Source organism: Sardina pilchardus, chromosome 4 (assembly GCF_963854185.1).
Source record: "Sardina pilchardus chromosome 4, fSarPil1.1, whole genome shotgun sequence".
Lineage (NCBI taxonomy): Eukaryota > Metazoa > Chordata > Actinopteri > Clupeiformes > Clupeidae > Sardina > Sardina pilchardus.
This window is the reverse complement of record NC_084997.1, coordinates 20,630,166-20,648,896: the sequence shown is the minus strand read 5'-3', so window position 1 is coordinate 20,648,896 and position 18,731 is coordinate 20,630,166. Positions and strand designations below refer to the sequence as shown.

Genomic DNA, 18,731 nt, shown 5'->3' with positions numbered 1-18,731 from the left:
CCCAAACAAGGCTCCCTGTGCCTGAGACAGCAACACAGCCCCATAACATGATGCTCCTACCACCATGCTTCACTGTGGGAACTGTATTTTTATGGTTGTAGGCCTTCCCTTTTTTCGCCAAACATAGGCAACATCCATGGGCCCAATCAGTTTAATGTCATCAGACCAAAGGACAGTTTTCCTAAACTCATTTTTAGCTTTTAAATGTGCATGGGCAAAGTTCAGTCTGACTTTGAAGCACCCCTTTTGGAGTAATGGGTTTTTTCTCAGCCGATGACCTTGGAGGCCTCCACAATAAAAATCCCTCGCTACTGTCTTCCTCAAGACTTTAACCCCAAAGGTCTCAAGGTCAGCAACTATCATTTTGGCGGATGTGCAGGGTTGCTTGCTAACATCCCTGATGATTTTTCTCTCTAGATTGAGATATTTAGCATTTTCATCCACACTTAGGTTTGTTATGCACAAACTTGGAACTCTTTGTACTTTGTAATGATGCCTTGCACGGCTGTTCTACAGACTGTGAAGCATCTAGAGATTACAGTGTAGTCTTTCTCCATATTATAGGCCTCAATGATGTTCTTTCTGAGGTCCAGACAGATTTCCTTTATCTTCAGTATGCCTGTAAAGGCAGTCCCCTCTCTGACAGGTGTTCCAAGTGCCTGTAGGCCTGTTCCTTGAAGTCTTTAGGTAAACAATCAATGCTGGTTGGGTGTTCAGGTGTTGTCTGGACATTAACTAACTGCAAAGGTGTGGCTTAAAAGGTGACAGGTTGGTCGTGTGTGTTTAAAAGCAAAAAAATCACATCATCATCATCATCATCAACCGTTTTTTATTCAGGGAAAATTGACTGAGCATCAAGCTCTTTTACAGCAATGCCCTGAGTCACAAAACATATAACAACAATAATCAAAATAATAAAACAAGAATAAGAAAAATAATACATAAACAATTTATAAAGCAATAATAATAAAAACAGAGAGAAGAGAAGAGGGAAAAGTATGTATAAATAATAATAATAATAATAATAATAATAATAATAATAAAATAAAAGGTCTAAATATTAGTCAAAGCAAGAACATTTTACAACAGCCATATCATCAATCATACCTTTGAAATGGTCTAGTGACACAAACCTATCTAATTTGAATAATTCTTGGAATTTGTTCCATTTATTAGATGCAAAAAATGTAAAAGCTAATTTACCAAATTCTGATTTAATTTGAGGAGTTTGAAGAGATATAAAACCCTGTGAACGTGTATTGTGGCAGATTGATTTCATATTCAGAAGAGAAGTTAGGTAAGGAGGCAACTTTCCCAGTAATGCCTTATAAACAAAAAGGAGGCAGTGCCTTTCCCTCCTATCATAAAGGGAAGTCCATCCTACATTTTCATATAGTGTGCAGTGATGAGTTCTAAACCCATCACCAGTTATAAAACGTAGTGAACTGTGGTAAACTGCATCAAGTAATTTCAGAGTGGAAGGAGCTGCATGCATATACACAATGTCACCATAGTCTAGGACTGACAGTATGGTTGCTTGAATGATGGTCATTCTGCTTTCTAAAGAGAAACAGGACCTAATCCTGTAAAGTGCACCTAATTTAATTTTTACTTTTTTTGTAAGATCAAGCACATGAGTTTTAAATGAAAGTTTATTGTCTAGCCATATGCCAAGATATTTATATTGAGAAACTTGCTCAATTTTTGTCCCATTTAAGGAACTAATGTTATAGGCATCAAGGTCACACTTTCTAGATCTAGTAAAGATCATACATTTAGTTTTAGCTTCATTTAGAACCAGTTTAAGATCATTTAAAGACTTCTGCACACAATCAAATGCACATTGAAGATATGACACTGCTTGCTCTACAGATGGTGCATAGGCATAAAGGATTGTGTCATCAGCATAGAAATGCACTTTACAATTTTCCATTGAAGCACAGATGTCATTTATATACAATGTAAACAACAGTGGCCCCAAAATTGATCCCTGCGGGACACCATTATTTAGTCTCAATGGTTCTGAGATAGAACCTGACATGTCTACCCACTGTGTTCTATTAGAGAGGTAGTTTTGAAACCATGTAAATGAAACTTCATCTAGACCCAAAGAGGACATTTTCTTTAGAAGTAACCTGTGATTAACAGTGTCAAAAGCCTTTGACAAATCAATAAACAAAGCGGCACAGTGATTCTTACTGTCAACAACAGAAGCTATATCATTCATTACAGCAGTTGCTGCTGTAATTGTGCTGTGGCCAGCTCTGAAACCAGATTGATAAGGACTTAATACAGAATAAGATGACAAAAATGAACGAAGCTGGTCATTTACAAAGGATTCTAACATCTTTGCTAAACATGGGAGCTTGGAGATTGGCCTATAGTTATTCAAATCATTTGTGTCTCCTCCTTTGTGTAAAGGGGTCACTAGGGCTGATTTCCAGACTTCTGGAATAGAACCAGAGCTGAATGTTAAATTAAAGATGTGAGTCAAAGGTTCAGCAATGACAGGGGCTGCAATCTTTAAGAGATGTGGGTTTAACTGATCAGCACCCAGAGAACTCTTCATACACACATGGGGGCTATTAATTTTGACCACTCCACTTTTCACACAATTTGAGATTAAGCATTCCTAATAATATATTAACACTCCAAAATGCACCAGATTCTACATAGGGTGCGTTCGTAAATTCAATCTGACACTCTGAAAAATAGAATAACTCTCTGAAGTTCGAAAAAGACGAGCATTCTAACTCCCAGTGAATTTACGAACGATTATTTGTGTTTATGTTTACAATATGGACGCCACTACGGCACTTTTGAAACAGGGTTTATGTATTATTCCAAACTCAATTCCACTGATGCAAGAGCTTTCTTGACAGTGATGATGAAGAACAATGTGAGAGCAGTTATTTAAACCGTCTACATAATCTTGATGAGCAACGCTTGTAATGTCAACTTGGAAACGTTCTTCTAGCACTAGCACTAAAATGCTAACCTGTTAACGTTACGTAGGTAACTATTCGTTACTAGCTGACTGATGTGACGTCACACTCTGCTACTCTGTCCTTTCAGCTGGAGTGCTCAGAGTACGCTCTGGGCGCTCCGAGAGTGTGACGCTCTGAATAAACGAACGATAATTCCATCCACACTCTGAATTTACGAACGGTTTAAAAAGTTTCAGAGTGTGTTCGGAGAGCTCGGAGTGCAATTTACGAACGCACCCATAATAACACTGGCGAATGTTTGATTTTTAAAATTTGATCAGGGATGAAAAATTTAGGGAGAATTTTAGAGTAATGTTCCAAAATTTCAGGGGGGCTAATAATTTTGGGCTTAACTGTATATGGTTTACTTTGAGGTTAGGCTACTGTTGGTGTTTATAGTGCACCTCCGACACTTGAACAACCTCCAACTTTTGAGTTCATGGCTGCGATATGAATGCGTGTGGACCATTAAGCTTGCTACACACAACGGGAGGGAGTGTTAGGTGTGGGAGTAAGGCGTGGGTGTATATTCTGTGTTTGTGTATGGTGTGTTTGAATGAGTACTGAGAAAGCCTTTGTGAGTAGGCGATTTGAGTGGGTGGGAGGAGTGTGAAAGTGTTAAAGCATTTGTGACAGGAGAATTATCACGGAAACGATCGGTGTCTCCTTTTTTATTGCAAGACTTGGCTATGCAATTGATTTTCATAGATATGAGCGTATAACAGTCTGATTAAAAGGCATGCATTAGATCACCAGCAGAAACACCTGTCTCATAATAACAACCTAATTGTGTGTAAAGTGAGGCACTGAGATGGATTCAGCTGAATGTTAATGTAATTGAATCCAAACATTGAATTGGCGATCTGCCAACAGGCCGATTTCGTCATAGCACCAATAGGTCATCATGACCCTGCTGGAGGTCAATATTGACGTGGACGCTGACAGTTCACGAGAATTCCCACTGTCATTTGATAAACAAATGAGTTGTAAGAGCTGGAAATCGTTGACGTCTTTTAAAGAAGACTCATGCATATGTTGTTCAGCCATATATGTAACAATGGCTATTTCAGACCTAATTTGACTGTCACGTTCCGTAACCATGGCCTTCTATTCTTATATGCCTGGTGAAAGTGGTCACTGGCTTCCGCCAGGTGCGACTCAACACAGGGCAGCGTGTCAGATCGACGCACCTTTCCCTCTTGCCCGTGGGGTTTTCCTTATATGCTAGTGATGTGTAAACACATAGGCTACGTTTTGCATATGAGAGCTTCTCACACTTTCTGTTTGTTTGGATAAGACAGTCCTTGAATGATTTGCTTCGTCTTTCACCCGGGGGCCCATCTTATACAATGCGCTAAAAGTGTAGTATAGGGCCTATATAAATATCCGAACGCAGACTTTTCTGCCGATGACACTAATGGTGTATTTATATGCACACATGGAGACGAACATAGAGAAGTGATTCATCAGCCCACCTGCCCACCCACGCCCAAGAAAAATAAACTACTCCCGTAACAGACCACAAAGTCATGCAAAACGCATAGTTTCATCTTGAGTTGAGGTGACGGATCCCAAACTCAGCAGCCAATTATTTGAAAAAAAAAAAAAAAAAAAAAAAAAAAGATCTCGACGGTAAGAGTCGGGAAAAACGGTGAAGTGACGAAGTGTGGGAGACGTGCGCTCGAGGGAGCGCTGACGGGCGCAATTAAGGATGCTCTGTGCCTTAACGAGCGCGCGTCGACTTCTTTCTGTTCAGGTTGACGTGTCACGGATTATGAAAAAAAATGAAACGTCCTTTATCCCGTCGCTAGAGAAAGAGGACAAGATAATTCACTTGCCACCCACATTCTAGCTAAAGCTGTCGGTCTTACGCACGGTTAGAAGGGAATGAGTGCACATCCGCCCAGTTACAGTACGTCCTGCTCGTCCCCGCTGCGCGCTACCTCCCGACGCCTCTGTTGCTGCCCACACCGCTCCGCGCCGCGGCGACCTATCTGTGACATCCCCGCGGGGAGATGTCACCGGGGCTGAGCCTGCGCCGAGACCGTGGGCGGTGTGTGGGGTGCTTATCACCACATGGGTTTAGACATGAAGGCAGACCTGCGTGCGTCCACTAACGAGGAAAGGGCCGAGAGTGCGTAAGAATGAGTCATTTTGAACTTTCGGAATGTGTTAAGATGATGTACATGCAAATTGACAGAGGTGAAGTCGAACTGTCCCACTTGCAGCAGCGGCAGGCTTCTGTTAACGCCCGCAGGAAAATAGATAAAAAAAAAGAATGCTTACAGGTCAAAAGTGATGGAGAGAGGAGGTACTTTGCCCCAATATCTCCTGTAAACCCCACAGCCTGATAGCAAAGGGAATTTATATTTCTGAGGTCTATGTTCATACATTGTTTAGGATAAAAGCGTTTGCTAAATGACTAAATATGTGGCCACAGAGTCGACATCACTGATAAAAATGTCAGGTGTTGGTCATGCCTTCACCTGACTGAACACACTTTAAGTGGGATGCCTCACATGACTCAATCAAGGGTGCAGTACATGTGCTAGTAGGCTATACGCGTCTTCTCACCTTTAACTTTTAGATCAAAGACAGACAGGATATAAAAGAGGCGATCTGATGTAATCTTGTTCTTATGTTAATTCCTGCCTGTAAATGATAGGAGGATGCCTTCTACAGGAGGACTTTGTGGGCAGATGGGAATATCCACCTAGAAGACACTGTGGGCTGATTAACCAGCTCCATTTTAATGAATTTTCATAAATAATTTTAAAGTTGTAAATTACAGGTATTATCAAAATCTTTTGAACAGAATTATGCTTGCTTGATCGCGTGTCTGGCTCAGTGCCTGATCGGCCAAGTATAGGGCTACTGTCTGTCTGGCTCTCCTCATAAATATGCGTCACTCAGGTTTAATTAAAGCTATCAGTAGGCTATATGCTCTCAGTTGTCATCCAAATAAAATGAACATTTGCACCATCGCGTTTTCAATGATGCAGGATAAGCAAGATGATGCAGAATATTGTTCACCCCTATCTATGGTCCAAACTTGCTCACGGCCTAAGATTTGATTAGGGTCATTCAAGCATCTTCATTAACACACTCTCTCTCTGCTTCATTGGTATTAATAACAGCTCACTCTACTGTTAACACTATTTCAGCCATAAACCACATGTGACAACAGACAAACATCAAACAACATGAAAAAGACTCCACTATTAGATCTCAAAAAATAGAGTTTAATGTCCATGTGCTGTATAACAAATTAAATATATTAGTGTTTACAAAAATGAAACAAATTGGATCATGGGTATACGCATAAAACTAAATGTGTTCTCCTAAACACTAACAACAGTGATAAGGACAAAGTCTACTGACATGTACGCAGTCTTATCCCACATCAAGATGCATCCCTCTACACTACAAAGCAATCACAGACAGAAAAAAGTGGACTGTTTTTTTTTTCTCTGAGAAAGTGTGTGGGACAATAACACTGAACAAAGGCAGTCCAGATAAAAATCCTTCTGTAAAGGTGAAGGTTTGTTTTTGACTTTCTCGTCTTCCACTATGGGGCAATTTGCGTCACTGACATTTTCCAGATGATTATTTCTCAGCATGTTCCGCTGGTTTGGAGCTGCAGTCATTTTTAAGATTGTCACCAAGTAAATACATTGAACGAAATACAAATCAAAACCATTCAAATGAAATCACTGGAACTTTTAAGATGTTTACCCTGGACCAACATCAGTGTTGCATCATACAGTATAGTTTTTTTTGTTTGTAACTTTTAAAAACTTATCTGCTGTTTTCTGAAACTGTTTAGTCCCTGTTTCCCTGTATTCAAACGTTATGATTTTTGGCACTTAAATGAACAGAAATTTGCATACTTAAAAGGGTATTCCCAAAAAATAAACAACAACAGGCAAAATTCTCCCCTTTTCTCATCAAAATACTGCACATGAACAGGACCGATGCGCTTGTCCCAGTTCCTGACAGGAGGTATTTAGCGTTTACAAGTTTCAACCTAGGTTGTGCCAGAAGTCAAAGCGAGCAAGTAATCTAGGAGCGAAGATGTTCACACGCTTCAGTTCTTGACAATCCAACAATGAACAAAGCTGGGCTTTCGGCCATACAGCGTCCATTAGGATGCCAGCTGCCCAACTCCATGATGCTGGACTGCGGACTGAGGCAAGGGCCATCTTACACAGAACACACCATACAGTTTACATGACAGCTTGGCCGGTTCAATACACATGATCGAGAGAACTACAGAACCCTGATATATCATTATTCACTACTTCCCACCAGTCACAGCACGTGTGATGGATATACTGAACATAGACAACTCCTACAAAGATATGCTGCAGTAGAGATGTACGCATTCACTTTTTGTTTTTGGGGAAAAAAAACAAAAAAAAGAAAACGAGAAATGTTGAGTGCTTTTTTTCTGAGCTCATACTGTACTGAGGATAACAACACTAGTGCATATCAGTTACAAGTCATATTTTGAACATTGGTTTGGAAACTAAGACTATATGGCTACACCAGTAAACAGGGTAAAAAATACTCTATAATGGATATTCCGAATGCTCATCAAATTTGGGACAACTAGACACTTTCACAGGGTTGCTAAATGGCAGCTACTGTGTATTGCTCTACTACACTGAGTATTACAACGGGTTATGATAGATAAGATGTGGAACAACGCAATCAAAGCACCCTGCATTTCCTAATAAAGTTATTACTGTCATGGATTTTATCTGACTATTTACATCTCGTATATTTTTGTTGATTTTTTTTCTGTTTGTTTTCTGAAGAATCCCTACACATATCAGAACAGCTTCATGGGAAAAATTCACATCGGCAATGATAAGATGGCGGCACTCTACACTGCCCGTAACCTATATGAAACACACAGACATCACAACTGACATACAATAAGCTTAGTTGAAGAGGAACCTCACCTACATAAAGCCTGTGTTTGTTCAGCTGTGTTTGTTGCATTTTTTGCTGACCTCTGTTGTGCCTTCCCATAATCCTATTCTTCACTGCAAATCTCCCATCAGTTGAAAACATGTGTCAATTAAATAAGGGTACCACAGGAAATGTACATAGATTAGTGCTTTCAGTTCGAGTACCTGGGCTGCACATGCTTATTTTGTAAAGTACGTTTGAGAACGCCCCATGGACAGAAAGCACATTATAAATGGATCCCGACTGATTGATGTGTGCACAAAAACAGTCAAACGATGACACTGAAGCCCTTGGTCTCAGTGAAAATACATTTTAGATACAAATATTCATACCTACACAAGACATTGTTTTAAATAACATCATATACAACAAACAGTTTAGCATATAGGATCAGATATATACAGTACAGAAGGGACAATTGCGAAGGAGACTAGAGGTGAGAGAGAGATAGAGAGAGATAGAGAGAGAGAGGATGAAAGAGAGAGAGATGATAGAGAGAGAAAGCAAATGAGGGAGGACAATGCAGTCAATGATAATACAAGTCAGTGATCGTACAAAAAACACTGAATTTACTACGGTGACAAAATAAGGTCTCTAGGTACTTTGGTGGAAAAAAAAGAAAAGAAAAAAAATCACGTTCTTCTGAGGCAACGTTGGTTGTTAAGGCTCTACTGTAGCTGTGCTCTTTTAGTATTCACAAACACACAACAGAGTTCATTAGGAGCAAGGTACACAAGAGGGGGTGGGGTGGGGGGTGGGGTTGGGGAGGGGGGGTTGAGGATGCTATCTGGAGTCCTCTGGTTCCGATTTAATGGTCTTTTTCTCAGAAAGGTTGAGTGCGTGTGAGGAATGATCTGTGCCATTGCCGTTCTCTGAAGGCAGAAACAGAGACATGATATGAGGAAGGGTACAACATGGCAGAGGCATTCTACGTATCTTTTTAAGGACAGCATGACTTGTGTTGTAAGAACAGCAACCAGAGGCATCTGCCGTAATAAGCTTAAGATAGTACCGGTAAAGTGTGTGCTGTAAGTGTGTGTGTTGTATGTGTAAGAGTGTGTGTGTCTGCGTGCGTGCGTGTGTGTGTGTGTGTGTGTGTGTGTTTAGTAGGTTTGCTCTGTCCTGTGTAAACAGGCATGAAGGTATCATTTTGAGAGAATGTGTAAGACAATGTGTAGCTATCAGTCACATGTATTGCTGTGTACACCCTGTACTCCAGTATCACAACATCAATATTTGTGTGCAATTGTGTGTGTTTTGTGCATGTTTGCAAGTATACTGTATCTAGGAGGTGGAGTGAGTGTGTGTGTGTGTGTGTGTGTGTGTGTGTGTGCCTGTATGTGTGTGTGTGTGTGTGTGTGTGTGTGTGTGTGTGTGCCTGTATGTGTGTGTGTGTGTGTGCCTGTATGTGTGTGTGTGTGTGTGTGTGTGTGTGTGTGTGTGTGTGTGTGTGTGTGTGTGTGTGTGTGTAAGACACTAACCTGTGGCAGCTGTCTTGCTCTCTGTGTTGGCGTGATGTCTCTTCAGTTCATTGGCCAGCTGCTTGCCCAATGGTGTCTCGCCCTCAGTCCTCTGGCTGGCAACCCGCAGATTCAGTGGCCTCTCGCCTACACACACACACACACACACACACATGTAAGTCAACACAGGCAAAAAAAAAACACCACCACGTACAGTACACATCTCCACCTTGAACCTAGCATTTCCTTATACAAGAAGAAGCCTCTGAAAACTCCAGCTGAGGTAAATACCTGCCTACAGTACATCAACACTCAAGGCCAAATATGGCGGCTGCGATGCGTACGCGTAAGCAAGCAGTCACTCTGATGTTGTGGTATAACACCCCCCCCCCCCCCCGCACCCCTAACCCCCCACTCCTCCACTCAACCGCTTTAATGCACGCGTCATATTAACCTGCACAGTCTCCTCCTCCACCCTGTGATCTAATAGGGGGGCCTTTGTGGTCCAAACACAAGAGGGAGAGAGAGAGAGAGAGAACGGCGGCCATGACTAATGTTTTTAATTTTCTTGCTTGTTCTCTCTCTTTTTTTCCTCTTTTTAATGTGAAGAAGGTAAAAAAAGCGAGTGAATGCACATACAATGCTTTTTAATTACACCCGTTGCTCATTCGTTTCAGTGGAAGCTCAAGGGAGAGGACAGAGAGGGGAGAGAGGGAGTGAGAGAGAGAGAGAGAGAGAGAGAGAGAGAAAAAAAAGAGAGATTGGGAGATTGAGAGAGAAAGAGTGAGAGACTGACCGAAAGAGACACACCAAGAGCGGGAGAGAAAGAGAGAAAGAGAGAAAGAGGAACTGATGGAATAAGAGCAAGAGAGAGAGAGAGAGAGAGAGAGAGAAAAGATTGAGGGAGTCTGAGGTAGCTCGGCTCCAAGGCCACTCAGCTGGAGTAAACAGGCCGTGTGTAGGCCTCTCGCCCACTCACAAGCTGCATCAGGATATGAGGGGTCATTAAGAGACAGGAGGATGGAGGGTGTGTGTGTGAGTGTGCGTATGTATGTGTGTGTGTGTGTGTGTGTGTGTGTGTGTGTGTGTGTGTGTGTGTGTGTGTGTGTGTGTGTGTGTGTGTGTGTGTGTGTGTGTGTGTGTGTGTGTGTGTGTGTGTGTCTGTGGTGGTGGGGTGTTAATGGGTAAGAGGCTATGGTGGAAACTGCTGTTGGAACACAAAAGATCATGAAGAGAACAGGGCAGAGTTGAGCCGCTTGTCTCTAGACAGAGATCTGTGGTGATGAGAGCCAGTTGGATCAATTAGCAACAGCTCTGACTAACCCTAACCCTAAGGATCAACAAAAACCTTGGAACATTTGGAAAATGTACCTATGATGTAATATAACATTTTGAAGAGATCAGGCCCATGATGATTAATGTCTAAGCTCAAATGATGCAAGGGAAGGACAGGTAAATGATAATCTCTAAAAGATGGGATTCCCCATCTTGCCCAACTCCATATTTTCCTCTCTGAAGTAATGAGTGACGAAGCTGGTCACTGGTCATGTAACATCACTGGACTAGTTTAATGTACCTGCTGAACAAGGGCATTCAGACTGGCGTGCACTGATGTCAATCAGGTGCCTTATCTGGCTGGCTCTCAGTGCAGAGGGGTTTTTGGAGTGAGACTTAAAAGTCCTCAAAGCAACATTAAAGAGTTTTTTGCACCTTATGATAATGTTTCTAAAATCATTTCAGTGGTTCATCAACTCATGACAGGGTGAACGGCCCTTCTGCACTTGCTTCGCGGACCTTGCATCAGCTATAACTGCACTACAGTATGTATGTTTACCAGATCTGTAGTTCGATGGAATGAGACATAAAAAACTACAAATCTGACTTGCTTCGATGTTGAAATACATGATACTTTCATAAAATCATGTAACATACTTTGCGTTTTGCAAAATTGCGTGTGTGCGACAGAGAAAAAGTGCTTTAGTGTTGCTTTAAAAGCGCAACATTTAGCAACATGATCTTATACCTCTCTAATCTATATCTATTCCTGTCAGCTTTGAGATGAAACTGCACAAAATGCTGCCGAGTATCTACGTAGGTTTTGGTGATAAGGCAGGATACATAAGCACAATCTCCCAACCTACACATCGCCTCTGATCATGTCTGGTGGTGATATGTTTCCCTGTATCGCTCTGCAACTATGAGGTTGTCTGTTATCCAAATCAGCTACATGCATCCCTCTTGCTTACTTATGAGATATGGAACATGATATGACGACGGTATCTGCCATATGCAGAAGAGGTCAGCTTATGAAAAGTGAACGGCCTTGCGCGTCTTTGGTCTGCCCACGCGCTGCTGAGCGAACGAACGAACCAACAAACGGTTGGATTTGCTGCCGTCTCCGGGAGCAAAGCGCCGACTGACTGTTTAAACCAAAGAGGACTTTTTGAGCCTGGAAACTCCCTCAGTGAGCCCGGGCGGCGCACGACGCCCGCTGCGAGCGATCAAGTGTCGGCCTCTGGGCCTCCACCACATGAAAGAGGCCCAAAGTGGAGCAGAGATGTGGAGCAGCCCGTGCAGCGGCAACAGCAACGGCAGCAACGGCAGCAGCGGCAGCACAGCAGCGCTGTCTGGCCCCGTCAGGCAACCGTACGCCCCGCGGAGGCGGCAAACGGCAAGAGTTTGGCTTTCGGGAAATGTAATCATCAATTAGGACGAGGAGGCCGGAGAGGTGCAGATGGCAGCAGCAACACGAGTGTGTCTGTTATGGGTTCACTCATTCCGTGTTCTTTCCCTCCCTCTCCTTTTCTCTCTCTCTCTCTCCTTCTCCTTTTCTCTCTTCCTCCCTCTCTTTTTCTCTCCATCTCTCCCACTGGGCGCCACTTTTTTCATCCACTTTCATCGCCACATCCTCTTTTCTGCTTTATTCTGTCTCTTTGCTGCTTTTCTCTGGTCTTCTTCTGCATTCTCTTGTGCTCTTCCCTGAGCACTCTCTCCTCTCAGCCTTTATACAGTACTCTGCTTCCCTCCTTCCCTCTCCCTGCTCCCTTCCGGTTTATCCATGCTCTCCTTTCGGCTGCTCTCTCTCTCTCTCTCTCTCTCTCTCTTTCTCTCTCTCTCTCTCTCTCTCTCTTTCATTGTCCCCCCACCCCACTAATCTCCTTTCTTGAGCTCTGCACCTCTATACAGGCACCTTAACCTTTCTTCTCCTCTTCTCTCTCTCTCTTTCTTTCCATCCCCTCTCCCCTTCTGTCCATTTTTCTTACTCCTTCTCTTTTTCCACCTCTTTCATCTCTCCTTCCCCCCTCCTCTTTATGTATTTCTCTCTCTTTCTCTCTTTTTCCCTCTTCTCTCTCTCGCTCTCTCTCTCTCTCTTTTGTTTTTTTCCTCCCACTTATCTGCCGCCCACAGCTGACAGATGAGGCCCAGAAATGAAAGTGCAGTAAAAAAGAAACCAAACAGACCAACAGGCCCACCACCAGCTAACTGATAAACGCATAATGGTCTCTGCCTTCACCACACACACACACACACACACACACACACACACACACACACACACACACACACACACACACACACACACACACACACACACATTCACACACACACATCCGTAGACACACTCTCTGACAAATGTGCACGCACACATGTGCAAAGACACAATGGACAACTGAGCTGTGGAGAACTTCGCACCAAAAACAACACCATCACCACAAACAGAAAACCTTCGGTTTCCCCCTTTTCTCAACACAAAGTTCAAAACCAACATACCACACACACACACACACACACACACACACACATACACACACACACACAGTCACACACACACACACCGTCAGAGCTGACATGACGCTCCATTGGAGAGGCACCCGATCTTTCTGCCTTTTTATCTTCTCAAACAAAAAGCTTGTCCCTCATTCGGTTCAGAATCTCTCGACTCACCAAGCCCTAATGATCTCATTCAGGTGTACTTCTGCAGACACAGCTTTGTGCAATATGAATACAGACATGTGAATTGGTGAATTATACTCCAAAGTATAATCACTTCACTGTTGCAAGCTCAATCACAGTGTCTGAAATAATACCTGTACACTTCCATACACACCTCTACCTTACACTTGTCATTTGCACCCCTCTTGATCAGCTAACAGGGAGTCTTTACAACTTTACAATTTTTTCTCCTAAGAGGTTCCGAGACTGTCTGGAAGGAAACCTCACAGCTGTAGGTACACTCTTACAAAAAGGCTTCCTGGGGTGCTACCTAGAACCATGCAGGTGTTAAAAAACCTTTAGGGGTTCCTTTGATGGACCCTTCAAGATGGTTTAGGTGCTGTGTCCACCAAACGCGTTTTTTACGGCCAGAGCGCCCTCAACCTCCTTTTCTCGGCGTTTCGAAGTGTTTATTGTTGCTACGGTTTTGGTTCTATACAGCACCACCAGTCTGTGCAGTATAAGACTGCGCCTCATTCCCTTGGTGTTATTTAGCACACCTGAGCCAGCGCACAGTAGGTCCCCAGCCAAGCCTCACCTGTCTGCTCGGCGCTCTTGTCGGCGGCGGCGACCCCGTTGGTGGCCTGTCGCTCGGCGGCGGCGGCGTGCTTGAAGGCGGCGGCGGGGATCCTCCAGTCCAGCGCCTGCAGGCGGTCCTGGGCCGCCGCGTCGTGCAGAATCTCCATCTGCTTTGCCACCAGGCGCTCCAGCTGCATCTGACGGAGGGAGAGAGGGAGGGAGGGAGGGAGGGAGAGAAGGAGAGAGGGAGGGAGGGAGGGAGAGAGAGGTTTTAATGCCCGTTTATTGACTCAGTCATCACACCATGGTGTCAACACCCCATTAAAGCCCCATTGAAACACATGGTACATGTACAACTGAACGAAAGAGAGATAGAGAGAGAGAGATCGAGAGGATACAGAAGAAAGAGAGAGAGAGTGGAGAAGAGAGGGAGAGAGAGATCAAGAGGACACAGAAGAAAGAGGGAGGGAGATAGAGAGAGAGAGAGAAAGACAGAGAATTAAAGTCAGATTGAGCAGTACCGAAAGCACACAAGAAAGTCTCTGAGAATGGAGCTCCTGTGTATGCATCCACTCATAGAAGGACTCTTGCACATATAAAACACATACCCTCTCTTACACAGATACACTACGACTCTCGTCCCGTACACAAAGAGCCTCAGCAGAGACACATACTCATGTGTTGGCAGGACACACAAACTGACACAAGCAGATACTCAAGGACACACATGTTAACACAGCGGACAATGGCTTGGGTCAACCAGGGAAAGGATACTTGTGTGTGCGTGGACATGGGCCACACCACAGTGGGCACACGTCCACACAGGCCTTCTCGGCAGTCTCAAGCGCTGACCGTATTTTTCTCTGTGGTCAACGTCCAGTCAAAAACAACACGTCCACTGGAGTGATTTCAACCGTTTTTTTTTTTTTTTTTTTTAGGGGGAAAGTTTCAGGAGGACGCTTTTAACAAAAAACTCTGTCAACCCTTGACTATAACATATGTTAAACCCATTTTTCTGACTTGCATGCGCATATGAAGGGAGCTAATTAATTTACTGCAGATCATTAGCGCATATATGTCTGGCAGACAGACACTGTCATAGCTCCACTCAAAAAAACATAAAAAAAAAAACTGTATAGGACTTAGTCACGCTCTATTCAAACACAGACACAATGCCAGCAAAGACAAGCAAAGAAGAGAGAACTCATAGCAATAATTATGCTTATATAATGTGTGTGTGTGTGTGTGTGTGTGTATATATATATATATAGAGAGAGAGAGAGAGAGAGAGAGAGAGAAAGAGAGAAAGTCTATATATATATACAGTATATACTGTATATATATATGTAACAATATCTAAGTGTGCTTTTAAGGAGGCTGCTATTGAGTCCCAGGCACTGTCCCTGGGTTTGGAAGGAGCTGCTGCAGCATGTAACGTGTCAACAGAGATGTCGGGAGGGAGAGAGGAGAGGAGAGGAGAGGTGAGGAGAGGAGAGGGGAGGAGAGGAGAGGAGAGGAGAGGAGAGAAGAGAGGAGAGGAGAGGAGAGGAGAGGAGAGAGGAGAGGAGAGGAGAGGGGAGGAGAGGAGAGGAGAGGGGAGGAGAGGAGAGGGGAGGAGAGGAGAGGAGAGGAGAGGAGAGGAGAGAGGAGAGGAGAGGAGAGGAGAGGAGAGGAGAGGAGAGGAGAGGAGAGGAGAGGAGAGGAGAGGGGAGAGGTCAGAGAGACCAGAGAGGTGTCGGAGTTGATGATGAGTCAGGATGGAACACTGCTGTCGTGAATCCCCCCTTACCACCCGCCACACGCGCGCACACACACATACACACACACACTTTCTCATACACACACACACACTGACACACACACTCTCTCTCTCTCTCTCTCTCAAATAGACGTAGGTACTGTATATACGCAAAACCTCCCCCGACTGCACCCTCAGCCCACCAGCCCCTCCGCCAGACAAAAGACTGCGTCTGCACGCACGCTTGACTCAGTGGGTCCCCTCTGTCTGACGGGACAGCGGGGCACACAATCTCTTTTTTTATCAGTGACTCATACCCTGCACAGCTCAGAGTGACAGACCGCGTGGGAGGGGGTGGGGGGAGATGTGTGTCTCTGTGACACGCCACCCCCCTCCTCGCTCCCTCTGTCTCATCACCCCCCCCCCCCCCCTCACACACACACACACACACCACTCATCCACCACTTCCGCTCTCCTCCTTCCTCCTTCTTCTTGCACTTGTCTCTCGGGGCCTGAGCGTGTAACGTTGTGCGGCCGTGGCGATGCTCACCTGGATGCTGCGCGTGGCCGTCTCCTCGCCCTTGGACCGGGCGTGGGCCAGCTGCTCCCGCAGCGTCTCCTGCCGCATGTAGATGGCCTGCAGCGCCTCCTGCAGGTCAAAGAAGCCCTCCTGCGGACGGCAGACACGAGACATATCAGACACCAGACATATCACACACACCAGACATATCACACACGAGACATATCACACACGAGACGAGACATATCACACACGAGACATATCACACACCAGACATATCACACACGAGACATATCACACACCAGACATATCACACACGAGACATATCACACACGAGACGAGACATATCACACACGAGACATATCAAACACGAGACATATCACACACCAGACATATCACACACACGAGACATATCAGACACGAGACATATCACACACCAGACATATCACACACGAGACATATCACACACACGAGACATATCAGACACCAGACATATCACACACACAAGACATATCACACACGAGACATATCACACACGAGACATATCACACACCAGACATATCACACACGAGACATATCACACACCAGACATATCACACACGAGACGAGACATATCACAAACGAGACATATCAAACACGAGACATATCACACACCAGACATATCACACACACAAGACATATCAGACACGAGACATATCACACACCAGACATATCACACACGAGACATATCACACACACGAGACATATCAGACACCAGACATATCACACACACAAGACATATCACACACCAGACATATCACACACCAGACATATCACACACACAAGACATATCACACACGAGACATATCACACACCAGACATATCACACACACAAGACATATCACACACAAGACATATCAGACACCAGACATATCACACACACAAGACATATCACACACGAGATAAATATCACACACCAGACATATCAAATACCAGACATATCACACACCAGACATATCAGAAACACCAGAAATCAGACACAAGCACTTGCTCTCTTTCTCTCTCTCTCAGGCAGAGTCACAGAAACAGAAACCAGTGACATGCAAACAGACACATGACATACACACACATGACACATGACTCTCTCTCTCTCACTCACTCACTCTCTCAAACACACACACACACACACCTACACCTTCATGTACATTCATAATAACCATCAAGAACTGCATATACAACATCACACTTAAATCAAATGATGTGAGGTGTAAATGAAAAATAATTTCTGTGATGGCAAAATTCAACTTCAAACCACTAATAAAGAAGTAACACACTCTCAGACTTTAGATGCCACGGTGTCTTAAGACTTAAAAATGCCAATTTGATGACCTATCAATTCGATGATCTACAGTATCTATCTATCTTTCATCATTATGAACGTTTGGGCCAGTGGCCGAGTTCTCTACGGACTCAACTATTGGCCACGTAAACGTATAGTACTGACTCTACTGTTGTTTTTAAACATTAGAGTCCCCGACTGTTGTTTTCACTCTCAAAGGAGGGTAGTCTGAGTCACGAGTGACCTTTGACACACTTCACTGAGCTGGCTGTCTCATCGTGAAGTGAAAGGTTTTATTTACTCAAAGAAGAAGGTCAAATGGAATCACCCCGTCCAGACATGCAAAAAATGTCCAGTGATACTATTTTTGAATCTAAATAGGACGTAGATAACGTTTTTTTCTTTCTTTCTACGTTTGCTTCCGGTAAACAAATTGGCAGCCCGAACAGCCTCAGAGTTAAGGATCTCTATTTATCTACACATAAGGTTGCTATAGTAACCTTTCCCCTAACACCTTCTCTGCCTCTCCCTTTTTTGCGTGGCGAAGGGTGCTTAATGTGTGTGTGCGTGTGTGTGCGTGTGTGTGCGTGTGTGTGCGTGTGTGTGCGTGTGTGCGTGTGTGTGAGGCAGTGACGCAAGAGAGGTGAGGGTTGCGTGGTTATAGAGAGTAGGTCATACCACCACACCTTCAAGGTACAACACCAGCTATTTGGCGAGAGAGGGGGGCCGGGAGGAGGGCCCCTTTGATGCATGGATCTGTGTGTGCGCTTGCGAAAGAGGAAATCCACATGGGTGTGTGTGTGTTTGCATGTGTGTGTGTGTGTGTGTGTGTGCGTGTATGTGTGATTTATCTGCAAGAGAGAGAAAACTCACACAGGTTTGTGTCAGTGTGTGAGCGTAAACCAAAGACTGAAAACAAATGAGAACACTTGTGTGTGTATGTTTTTGTGTACCTGTCTGTGTGTGTATGTATGTGTGTGTGTGTGTGTGTGTGTGTGTACATATATATATATATATGTGTGTGTGTGTGTGTGTGTGTGTGTGTGTTTCTCGACTCATTTCTACATGTGGCAGTGAGTGTACAAAAAAGGCATGGGTGTGGGTGATTCCAGTCTCGCCCACACAATGACGTCTACCTCAAGCCTCAGCAACGGGTGGGTGTGTGCAAGTGCGCATGTGTGTCTGCGTGTGTGCATGTGTGTGTAGATCTGTGTGGGTG

At 44.1% G+C, this 18,731-nt stretch overlaps 1 protein-coding gene across 2 annotated transcripts in view; it reads right to left on the bottom strand.

Annotated features, from left to right (window-relative positions):
• Positions 1–6,208: 6,208 nt before the first annotated feature.
• Positions 6,209–18,731, bottom strand: part of nab1b (NGFI-A binding protein 1b (EGR1 binding protein 1)) — a 25,872-nt gene continuing 13,349 nt past the window's right edge. For both annotated transcript variants that reach the window (XM_062534514.1, XM_062534515.1), the window contains 4 exons: positions 16,225–16,344; positions 13,956–14,133; positions 9,446–9,571; positions 6,209–8,836 (listed from right to left, as the gene is read on the bottom strand). In XM_062534514.1, the coding sequence (XP_062390498.1) occupies positions 8,748–8,836; positions 9,446–9,571; positions 13,956–14,133; positions 16,225–16,344 (513 nt within the window). In that variant the 3' untranslated portion in view covers positions 6,209–8,747. The remainder of the gene's footprint in view (positions 8,837–9,445; positions 9,572–13,955; positions 14,134–16,224; positions 16,345–18,731) is intronic.